The 12,592-nt window shown below is 37.3% G+C and overlaps 1 protein-coding gene across 3 annotated transcripts in view; it reads left to right on the forward strand.

Moving 5' to 3' along the window:
• Positions 1 to 12,592, forward strand: part of LOC131075791 (flavin-containing monooxygenase FMO GS-OX-like 8) — a 97,300-nt gene that overhangs the window by 1,568 nt on the left and 83,140 nt on the right. For all 3 annotated transcript variants that reach the window (XM_058012681.2, XM_058012682.2, XM_058012680.2), the window contains exon 2: positions 11,133 to 11,203. In XM_058012681.2, the coding sequence (XP_057868664.1) occupies positions 11,133 to 11,203 (71 nt within the window). The remainder of the gene's footprint in view (positions 1 to 11,132; positions 11,204 to 12,592) is intronic.

Genomic DNA, 12,592 nt, shown 5'->3' on the forward strand with positions numbered 1-12,592 from the left:
TACTGTTTGTTTTTAATTTATTGGATGTTGAAAAAGGGATTGTGGGCGTGTATGTACTGAGTCGGATTGGTTATATGAAGGTGGTTTTCATGCGAAGCAGACAGAGAATAATTGAGATGATGGGGTAGAGAATGGGGAGGGGTAATTCATCATAGCAATGCCAGTCTCTGTGGGTTTTCTTGAAATGTCGGATGAAAGGAGTTTGCTAGGAGAGCGTAGAGATCATCTCGTATGATCTGTGTTCGGCTTTTGATGATGTTTTCAGCAGGACATTGTATAACAATTCAAAGTATACATAAATGTGTGTCTATGTACAATCACTGTATGTGTATTTATATATTTTGTTCCTCCTTCATGTTAGGAGCATGCTCGTATACCTGCAGTTAGGAACATAATACAAAAGCAGATAGGTTGAAGTTACAACAGCCATTCTATTGCTTGAATACTTGGTAAGGAAATTATATATGTTTGTGTGTATATATATATTATATGTGTGTGTGTGTGTGTATTTATGTGTATATATAATGTGTATACATATTTATATTCAATACATGTACATATATATACATATAAATATGTATACATACCCATACAATAATTTAGTGTACATGCATATAAATAACATTAAGTGTACATATACACACATTAGGTAGGTTGGATTAAATAGCCACTTCTTAACCATATCATTTCAAGTTCAAAAGGTTGCAACATCATGTTCTGATTGACTATCACCTAGATAGGGTAGTGGCTGTAATTTGAACATTGAAAATAATTTTTTTTGTCACCCTCTAATTATCCAACCACCTAGTGATTCGTAAAAAACAGGGGTTATACCCTTGGGCATACTTATTTCAACTCACATCGTACCTCTCAATCATTGTTTATTCACCTTTAGTGAATGTAAAACAATAATAAACATGTTTAAATAGAAGGAGCAAAATGGAACAGCTTAAAACGTAGCATAAACAAAACACAAGATCAAGCACACAACACCAAGACACCTTAATCTGAAAATACATGAAGATTGAGCATTTGTTTCTCATGTCACTATCTCAATCAAGCATAGTTGTTACAACAATTTTTTAAGATTAATTGGGGCCTTTGAACAAGCATCTAACTCCACAACTACTATGCAATCGCTTGCAACTCAAGACCTTGCCTACTTCACTAGCTCTTCCTCTTAAAATGAAGAAATGTGAAGGTTCCAGCAAGAGCCAATCTTTCCAATGTTGTTTTCACACAAGTTATATCTACCTTTGTCCCTCTATCATCTCAAAATGGAGGAACTACATGAAACCAATTGATTCATATGCTAAAATCCTTCATTTTTCACTTTTTCCCAAATAGAATGAGTTCGCCACTTTTGTTAGATTGACTCTCATGTGTTCGATGTAGTATCTGGGTATTTGTTGTACCATACTGTTCAATTGCCGCAGTATGCTCATGTTCGTTGTGGTATTTGAGTGTTTGTCACAATGGATGGTGCTTTCATTGCATATACAAAGCGACAATTTCACCATTCTTTCTTTTCCACTTAAATTTGATTTCTACAATTTGAATGAAGTCATTGATATGTTCCAAAACATACTTGCTATTCTCCAATCAGCTCTACAAATTGTGACACATCAAGAAATGTCACTTTTTGAGGCAAAAGGTCTTCTAGTTATGTGTCATGTACTCGACTAAAGCGAACTCTCCATGACCTAGGACTAGGTTGTCAGGTTCCCATTTTCAAATCATACTTCCCCCACTAGAGGCTATTGGCCACCAAAATTTATTAGGAACTCAATAAATTGGGAAAGATCTCTTCCCAACCTCCTTCTTTGAAACTGTAAAGCGGAAAAATCGAACCCTAGTTGTTCTCCCCTCCCCAACTCCAAGGAGAGAGAAGGGAGGTCACTAGGGTTGATGGTTTTCACTTAGGAGAGACTTTACATTCAAAAGAGGGGTTGAAACCCACAAGATCCAATCCCACACAATGCAGTATTGGATTCTAAATGAGTTTCAAGGGTTAAGACATCAAGGATACCCTCTTTTGTAAAGAATGTAGATAGAATGATTGAATTAGGAATGCATGTAAAGTAAGAAAGATTCACTTATAAACAGAGATAGGGATACGGGATGAAGCTGCGGACCTGGAATTAGCAGTAAAATGTCGAGACGGTGCTGTTCTACAAATTTGAGCGAAAGTTGACGGGACGATGGCGCCCGACGTGCACACGGTCCTCCGAAAAATCCGCGAAACGAAGGGGGATCTGCTCGTCTCTGCACAAGGATTCCAGATCTTCAATTACAGCCGCGTACCTGCAACCTACACACAGAAAAGAGAGGACGATTGGGGGGTTAGGGATTAGGGGTTTGCCTTTAGGTCAAACCCCGGTTTTGGAATTAACCAAGAAATGAGAATGCTGTAAATGTAAATGTCTGTAATGTAAACAAGTACTGATACCTTGTTGTAAGAATGTTCGTATTCTTACATGCAAAGGTGTAATGTATGTTGTATGTAATGTGTTGTAAGTGATCTCCTCTTCAATGGTTGAATCCTTGTCTTGAATGCAACACTTAGCCTTGAATGGAGACTTAGAATGCTCAATTGCTTGAAGGAATGCTTGAATGCTTGAATGTTTGAATGTTTGAATATCGCTTCCGCCTCTTGCCCTTGCTCATTTCCTTCCTCCCTTTCTAGGAGAGGAAAAGTAGTTTATATACTTGTCAATTAGGGTTGAGAGACTGATTTTTCCGACCTTAGGCCGACCTAGAAGCATTATTTTCCAATTTGCAAACTTCAAGACCCGATGCCCAAAAGGAGACCGGGCCCAAAATAGGGCCAGGGACCAGGGCGTTGGGCGCCATGGTCCTGAAGGACCAGGGCGCTGGGCCCCATGGTCCCACCTCCCGGGACAGCAGGGTGCAAGGAGGGATCATGCCAAGGTGCAGAAAAATGCAGTTTTTGGTGTCACAAGCAGGTTTCGGGGTCTCCATTCAGGTTCAACGTTGCGTCGCCATCGTGAAGACCCAAATGCAGTCGAAATTGCAAGTGTCGCAATTTTAGGACGCTACATTTAGCCCCCACTTTAGCGGGAGTATAAGCGTACGCCAATACTTCCGGTAAAGTACAAGGAAACAACATTGAAAAACTTTCACCACGTTAAGGAGGCAAGATACACCAAGCCCCCAGTGGACTAAGGATCTTACGACTTCAATTGACAAAGTAAAAGGGAAGATCACGAGGGAGAACCATGACTGTCAGTAGTAAGGTTCCCTCACTATGAGTCATGCAAGAAAGATATCAAAAATTTTCAAGGCAAAGCTAAATTTGTCAAGAAATTTTCAAGTATATTGAAAAGATATGAACGGGATGTATGCCCCCCTACGTTAAAGCGATCGCACACGCCTCACCGGGGGTGATTGCTTTAAGGTAGTGATACATATAAGAAATGAGAAAGGAGCACGTTACCACAAGGATTTAGCCCCCAAGTGTGAGATAAGCCCAAGGATAATAGACACAAAACACAAAGCACAAGGTGACTTCGCTTTCCTCAGGGTCAGTATGCTGTATGATAATTCATGTATATCATATGTATGTATGCATAATTGTTTTTCATTCCCCAATCAAGGAAGGTCACCTAGAAGAAGGGAACACATGTGTCTTTTGAGTCAACATGAGAGAGACCAAAAGAGATCTCAATGCTTTGCATCGTCCTCAAGTAGACAACACTAAGGACAACAAATAGAAGAATGAGAATAACACATAGAAGAAGTAACAAAAGAGATCAAGAGAGGATGAGAGAGTCTGCTATGCTAATGAAACTAGTCCAGCACGTCATCTACCCCCCGATCTTGCTGATCAATATTTCGGGAAGGCAGGAAACACGCTAGAGGAGGAACATCCAACACAGCAGATGGAGCTATCACAAGATCCAAACAAGGGCTATGTTCATGTTCCAAGCCACGTTGTTCTTGTCTAGGAGCTAGGATAAGCGCTTTAGAAAATTCGTTAGATAAATGGTTATCAACATCAACATATTCATATTCACTATCAGAATGAAAAGAAGCAAGAGGAGTAACATTTTCATCATAAATAACATTTTCATCTATATCCTCATCAAGATTTAGAAAAATAGGATCTTTAACTCGCACAGGATCAAGACCATCATGCATCTTATGTTTAGGAGATTTTGGCTCAATTTTCGGCTGAGGAGAAAATGAAATAATACTAGCTGAAGGTGTTTTTGGGGATGCAAAGTTTGAGAAGCAACTGCCTGAGCTCTAAGACGACGCTTTCGTCGGCGTTCACGTGCAGAACGATTTCGTCTAGTCTTAGTAGGAAGTTGAGAAGATTGAGGAGGAGGAATGTTCTCATCCTTATCACTTGGGTGTTTAGGTTTTGGTCTCTTAGGTTGAATAATAGGAGAAGAGGAAGGTCTCTTCTCTCTATAAGAGGAAGGAGGAGGAACTGCTCCATATAAAGGAGGAATATTTGGTTTAGGAAGGAGACCAAGTCCATCATGACGAGGAGGTATAGGTCTACTTTTAGGAAGTTTATTAGATATAGGCATAGTCACATTCATAGGGATGGGTTGGGAATCTTCTTGAGGAAAGACATTAGTTTTATCTTTCAAAGGAAGAACTTCCTTCTCAAGAATGATAGGAATATCAAGTTTGGGTGTTCTAGGTTCACTTAGAGATAGGATCATATCTTTTTTCCACTTTTGATAAGATTTGAAAAGATGATCACTCCGCGGTGGAAGAGATTGGAATTGTTTAGGCCAAAAATAATCAATAGAAACGCTAGAAGTTCTTTCAGCTGGTTTAAAGAGACTATGATTGATAGTAACAATTTCACCATTATGGGGAAATTTCAAACACTTGTGAATAGGAGAAGCAATAGCTTTCATGGAAGATAGCCAAGGATAGCCTAGCTTCACACGAAATTGTTCGGATGATGGAATAATAGCGAAGTTCACATCAAGGGATTTGTTATGGACCTCAATAGGTAATGTAATAGAACCAATTGCAGGAGAAGAAAATGCATCAAATAATTTCACAACCACATTTGTTTCGTCATAGATCACTTGATTCAATTGCAAAGTAAAAAGAAATTCTTCAGTAATGACGTTAACCATGCAAGAAGGATCAATAAGCACTCCACGGCAAGGTGTATTCTTGACTTTTGCAACTATATATAAAGGACAATCAGGTGCCCTGATAGTTTCACTGGAATCAAATGTGATGGAAGGTTCTTTAGGGATTTTCTGCTGCTCCACAAAGTTAATCACATTCGGAGTCATAGACACAAGATCATCAGGTGAGACAGAGGAATCATTAGTATCAATCACATTAGAGGTATGAGAAGGTAATGGATCAGTAAAAATCTTAAGATTTTGGTTAGGAGGAGCTACAGATGTGTTGCCTTTATCATTCACACCAGAAACAGAGATAGTATTATTATCAATCAAATCTTGAATTTTACCCTTTAAAGCAAAACATTTTTCAGTATCATGCCCAGGATGACGATGAAATTGACAAAAAGATTTGTTATCAAAATAGGGTGAGTTAATCTTTGCAGGATCTATTTGCTTTATAGGAGGAAGAGTAAGCACATTTTGTTCCAATAACTTATTCATAATACTATGCAATGATTCATTCAAAGGAGTAAACTTTCTTTCTTTCTTGAAAAACTTAGAAATAGGAGGCACACCTGATGCTGCATTCACATTGTTGTTGATGATGTTTTCATTGAATTTAATTGACTCTCTGTTCAGTTTAAACTTCCCAAATGGTTGTTGACTACTATCACCCTTATCACTCGGAGCCATAGGATTTGCTTGTTCCATTTGACTCACAGTCAGTTGATAATTGTGAAGAGTTGCGCACAACTGTTGGAAAGAAGCAAACTCAGAAAACAGAAGTTTTTCTCTAATATCTTTTTGTAAATTAGAAATAAAGATTCTTTGAATATCATTGTCAGGTATTGGAAAAGAAATTTGAGCATACAAATGCTTATATCTACCAATGAAATCAGTCACTTTTTCTTTAACACCTTGTTTACAATGCATTAAATCAATCAAAGTAACTTTAGGACTTATATTGTTTTGAAATTGTTGAATAAAAGCATTGGCAAGTTGTTCGAAAGAAGTAATAGAATAAGAAGGCAATGAGCAATACCATTGTAGGGCTTTATCTCTTAATGTTCTAGTAAACAGTTTTGCAAGCAACCTTTCGTCATAAGCAAAATCGGTACATATTGTTTGAAAGGTCTTAACATGTGTTAGAGGATCACCCTTACCATTATAAAGCTCCAAATGCGGAATTTCAACATGTTTAGGGGGGATAGCTCGAACAATGTCAAGAGAGAGTGGGCTCGCAACATCAAATGTGGGCACACTAAACTTAGATTGATTCATAGAAGCAATTTGTTGCTGTAGAGAAGAGACAGTTTGTGCAAGATTGTTAATGGTCGCTTTAGTCGAAGAGTTCATATTAGACGTGTTAGATTGTGATGGAGGTATTATGTTATTGAAAGAAGGTATTGATTGAGAGTAAGGTGGTGGGACACTATGATAGTTAGTCATAGGAGATGATTGGAAAGGAGGAACACTACAAGGAGGAATGGAATGGTTAAATGAATTGCCCCCTTGTGTCATGTTCATTTGCGGAGATATAATAGGAACACTTATTGAAGGAATAAATGAAGAAGTTGGATTGAATGAAGGAAGAGGGTTGATTGAAGAAGAGGGATTGCCCCCATGACTATTGATCATAGGAGGAATGTCTTGTATTAAAGTAGTCATTATGTTTGATGTAAAAGTAGGTATACTAGCAATAGGAGTTGTCAAAGGAATAGAATGATTAACTTGAGTAGGAGGTTGTGTATAACCTAAAGTTTCGGCACAACTCTTCATAGGCATCACATTCGAATCCACAATGTGTGCAATACCACGCAAAATATCAATTCCATTCTTATCACTTTGAACCATACGTTTTAGACCCTCAATTAATGAAAGAGCTTCACTATCAGGGTATTCTTGAGACATCCATTGTCGAAAATCATCAAATTGGTTATCCAATTTCGAAAGTTGTTCTACAGAAACCTCATGGAGAGCTTCTTCATCATTAAGAGGATTAGAGGAATTACCCATGTCCTCGTTAAAAAGGCCATTCAAATTAGGTTCCATCTCCTCAGTAATTAAACCTTGGAAAGACTTAATTCTAAGGCTTCGTCTAACGGGAATAGTGTAAGTAGGGCTTATTGTTGTAAAACTCATGCACTAAAGAGAGAGAGAAGATTTCGAATTTTATAGGTAGCAAATTTCAATAAAATCAACCAATCTCCTAGATTTAAGCTGTTAAATACAATCAGGACAATCTCCCGAAATTTCGGAAAAAATGTCAGGGACCGTGGCGAACGGAGTGCACACGGTCCTCGCAACTTTTTTCAAAATTTTTAGGGATGAAAGTTACGATGATTTTAAAGCTAATCTGAAAAAATTGAGTGATTTTACGATCCGTAGATAGGCCAAATTAAAGTTGCAATCTCAAAATTGAACCCTACCAAGATTGTTGAAAAATGCAAAATTCGAATTTTGAAAAAGAGAGGGAAACTGAAATTTTGAATTTTATGATTTTAGAGGGAATACTGAAAGCAATGCAGGCTTTGAAATTTAAAAGTTGACTCGATTTCATGCAAAATTCAAATTTGAAAGTGGAAATCAAAGTTGTTGTAATTAAACACCTAATTTCAAAAGTCACAAATTGTAAAAATTTGAATAAAGCACTAAAATTTCGAATGAATGCCAACACACTTTTCAGATTTAGGACTGTAAGGAACACAATTTTGATATGAATTTTAATTTCAACAATTTTTGAATGATTATAAGCCTTTATCCAAGCAATCACTAGACCAACTTTGACTTTAATTTTGAAAGTGTTAGAATTGATAAAATCAGCCAAAATTCTGGATTTTAGCAGAAAAATACAGTAAGATCTAGCTCCCGAAATTTCAGAAAAAATGTCGAGGACGATGGCGCTCGGGGTGCACACGGTCCTCGCAACTTTTTTCCAAATTTTCAGGGATGAGAGATATTGTGATTTTATTGCGGAATCCAAAGTTATAGCCGATTTGGAGGTGTTTTGATTAGTGAAATTATCAGTCAAAGGTTGAACCAAGAAGGTTTTAAAAATTAGGGTTTTGACACTTAACCACTTAATTTTCAGAATTAAAGCACAAATATGAATTGACAATTTGCAATAGAAGGGTAGATCTGAAACAAGCATTAACAATTAAACATTTCACAAGCTTAATTACTAAAAAGAAAATTTTAGGGTTTTTATGCAATTAGCCTCTAAAATTTGCAAAAGATCAAACATGGAAATGTAATAAAGGAAGCCAATTTTTCAGATCTAACCATGAATAATCAGAATTAGGATGTTCACGTCGGGTTCACCAAAATGTAAAGCGGAAAAATCGAACCCTAGTTGTTCTCCCCTCCCCAACTCCAAGGAGAGAGAAGGGAGGTCACTAGGGTTGATGGTTTTCACTTAGGAGAGACTTTACATTCAAAAGAGGGGTTGAAACCCACAAGATCCAATCCCACACAATGCAGTATTGGATTCTAAATGAGTTTCAAGGGTTAAGACATCAAGGATACCCTCTTTTGTAAAGAATGTAGATAGAATGATTGAACTAGGAATGCATGTAAAGTAAGAAAGATTCACTTATAAACAGAGATAGGGATACGGGATGAAGCTGCGGACCTGGAATTAGCAGTAAAATGTCGAGACGGTGCTGTTCTACAAATTTGAGCGAAAGTTGACGGGACGATGGCGCCCGACGTGCACACGGTCCTCCGAAAAATCCGCGAAACGAAGGGGGATCTGCTCGTCTCTGCACAAGGATTCCAAATCTTCAATTACAGCCGCGTACCTGCAACCTACACATAGAAAAGAGAGGACGATTGGGGGGTTAGGGATTAGGGGTTTGCCTTTAGGTCAAACCCCGGTTTTGGAATTAACCAAGAAATGAGAATGTTGTAAATTTAAATGTCTGTAATGTAAACAAGTACTGATACCTTGTTGTAAGAATGTTCGTATTCTTACATGCAAAGGTGTAATGTATGTTGTATGTAATGTGTTGTAAGTGATCTCCTCTTCAATGGTTGAATCCTTGTCTTGAATGCAACACTTAGCCTTGAATGGAGACTTAGAATGCTCAATTGCTTGAAGGAATGCTTGAATGCTTGAATGTTTGAATGTTTGAATATCGCTTCCGCCTCTTGCCCTTGCTCATTTCCTTCCTCCCTTTCTAGGAGAGGAAAAGTAGTTTATATACTTGTCAATTAGGGTTGAGAGACTGATTTTTCCGACCTTAGGCCGACCTAGAAGCATTATTTTCCAATTTGCAAACTTCAAGACCCGATGCCCAAAAGGAGACCGGGCCCAAAATGGGGCCAGGGACCAGGGCGCTGGGCGCCATGGTCCTGGGGGACCAGGGCGCTGGGCCCCATGGTCCCACCTCCCGGGACAGCAGGGTGCAAGGAGGGATCATGCCAAGGTGCAGAAAAATGCAGTTTTTGGTGTCACAAGTAGGTTTCGGGGTCTCCATTCAGGTTCAACGTTGCGTCGCCATCGTGAAGACCCAAATGCAGTCGAAATTGCAAGTGTCGCAATTTTAGGACGCTATAGAAACCTACTTGAATTTACTTGGAATTTGTGCTTTTAGACATATTGATCATGTTTCATTCTTGCCATGTCTTGTCTTTTCACCTTTTTGTTGAAAGGAAGCTCTTACACATCTTACAACGCAACAATTCTCTTATACACTCTTACACGTCATACCAAACCATACACATGGCAAAAATGGCCAAGTCATAGTAGGATGCTCTTTTTCATGAGGGCTCACAAATAAATAATAAATCAAATGTTAGAATTGCAAGGTGTATGACAAATCCATTCCAATGACATCATCTTCCAACTCCTCTTGTGCCCTAGGTGCAAAATTTTCAATAGATGGTAAGCCAACATCTTTTTCTTCATCTAATAATGCGTGTTCTATGATCTGGAATGGACCAATTCTAAGTGGTTTCAACTTCGTTGAAGTCTCTGCTTGCCTAGGTATACCCAAACCTTGTCTCCAACATGGAACTTATGCTCCACCCTGTGTTAATCATATTGGTGTTTAAAAGTTTATACTTGGCTTGAGATTTTCTAAGTTTCTCTCATACACAAATACAAATTTGACTCACTTCGTAAATGAATTAAGAAACCCTTTTCCATGCCATCCTTTGACTTTCGTAAACAACCATCAAACACGCTTGGTTGCAAGAAGCTAAAACATATCTCGAAGGGTTTGTAGTTGAATTGCATACTAACCTTGAGTGTAGTGCCATTGAAAGTGTAGTGCCATTGAAACAAATTTGATGTAACATTTCTAAAACCAATGTAGGAATGTGTGTTCCCCTAGGATCACTATGCGGCCTAGGACCCCAAACATCTAAAGAGTTTTCAGTCTTAAGATAACGATGATCATCTTTGCAGTGAAGAGTTTTGTAGAAAACATTGTGTTTGCTGCAATACAAATTTTAGACGTTAAAATTTTTGTAGCTTCTAGTGATTACTTCAATTTTTTTTGCATAGTATGGATGTTGTGTGGGGGTTTACATGCATCAGTGATTTTTACCTAAAGCACATCATCTCATGAACAATGAAATTGATGCAAACTCTTGACCTAAGCAGCACAACAAGACGTGTGGTGTCTCATTGCTACAAAAGCATAAATATATGAAGATGGATGGTATCCCAAAGAGTATTATGCTATGTATGAATTTACAATGTCTTTAACCTCTTACAGTCTATTTATCATCTTCACTCCTATCATTACAATTTTAGTTCTGATATAAAGGTGTCTCCAAATGTTTTATTCAGTAGAAATACATAGAACTGATCTGATTATTAAACATAAAAAATAGTATTCACAAAAGTTACTAGTGGATGTAAAATATTCCCTAATGATATTTCTTTTATTATTCTTTCCATGTAAAGAATTGTTTTATCTATTGCTATCTATCTTCAGCCTTACAATGATAGATTATATTGCTCCTTTTGTTGATAATCTAATTGTGTTTACATTTCAGGTGCACAAAAATGGCCAGGAAAACAAATCCATAGCTTAAACTATCGAGTTCCCAAACTATTTGCCAATCAGGTATTAAAAATACAGTCTAAACTTATTTTTCTTTTTTATTCGGGATTTAACAATGGATAATGACTAACAAATAATTATATATTATATTAGTCTGATGTAAGATAATCTTGTTGAAGGATATTGTAAAGAAAATAAACTTTCCCCAAGTGTAATCTAGGTTAACTAATACATGCAACAACTAGAGCATAAATCAACCTAGATTAGTTAATTAGGGGTTATGAGAGTGATAATTGAACATTAATGTTAATCTATGAAATTAAATGCAAAATGATGTAGGTACTCCGCTTTAGGAACAACACCACAGATAACTTTAATCTATGACTATGCACTAATTCTGATCATCTAATGCAAAACGTTAGATGCTTTGGGTGTGTCCTTTGTCTCAAATTTTGTGTTGACCTATCACTTTTTCTTGGTCTAGTCCATGATTCTACATTGTTTCCACAAAAACGGATGTCTAGTAAGGCATGTTTTGATTCTACTTGTTGCACAATTTTACTTTCGAGTTTGCTTCATTTTGTGTGGTCTACTCTAGGGTAAGCACTAGCAATGTTATAAACACCAAGGGGAGATAATTGGATGAAAGGGGTTGTGTTTTCCAAGGTCAATCCCCTTGATAGGACTGACTTTATAGTTGTAGAAGTGATTGAGGAAAGTAATTTGCTAACATGCAAATGCCCTAGAATGATTATGTAGATTTTGTTTGATTTTAGTGCACCAAATTAAAGTGTTTCTAGAATGCTCTTTGTACGTGAATGGTTATTTGATGATTTCTAGATGTCTAAAATAAATGCAATCAAATGCCTTTAAAATTTAAATACAAGTACATAGAAATCATGCAAGCGTGCATTTAGTTGGTTCATAATGACTAATGTAATGGTAGAAATTGACCCAGCTTGAATTTAAATTTTGAAATTTTAGGTTTTAGATCCATGGGTAAGAGATCTATCCTATGCCTATGGGATTGACTTGAGACAAGGAAATGTTAATATATTGGTAGGGAGTGAATGCCTAAATATGGCAGAAATAACAGACATAATAAATGTTAGATATGTGGAAATGTCGTAATAACCTCGCTCAATTTATTTTTTTGAAACTATTTTAGCTTCAACTGTAATTGAGATGCATAACAATTTCCTTTCCACTTTTTGATCACCTAGATCCCAGAAAGGGCAAGGTGGGAGAATATGGTGTTCAAGATTACAATGAATAGAAAACAAACTGCTGAAAGGAAAGCATGAGGCAGTAAGCCAGCCAAAGCCACTTATTCAGTGGGATGCATGTGCAGTATGAAAGGAAGTAAACGTCCACTTATTTTGTGAGAATTGTAATGGCACTTTCACATTCAACGGGAAAGCTTAGGGGCATGTCCACTTTGCAGTGGGAAAG

Source organism: Cryptomeria japonica, chromosome 3 (genome assembly GCF_030272615.1).
Source record: "Cryptomeria japonica chromosome 3, Sugi_1.0, whole genome shotgun sequence".
Taxonomy (NCBI): Eukaryota; Viridiplantae; Streptophyta; class Pinopsida; order Cupressales; family Cupressaceae; genus Cryptomeria; species Cryptomeria japonica.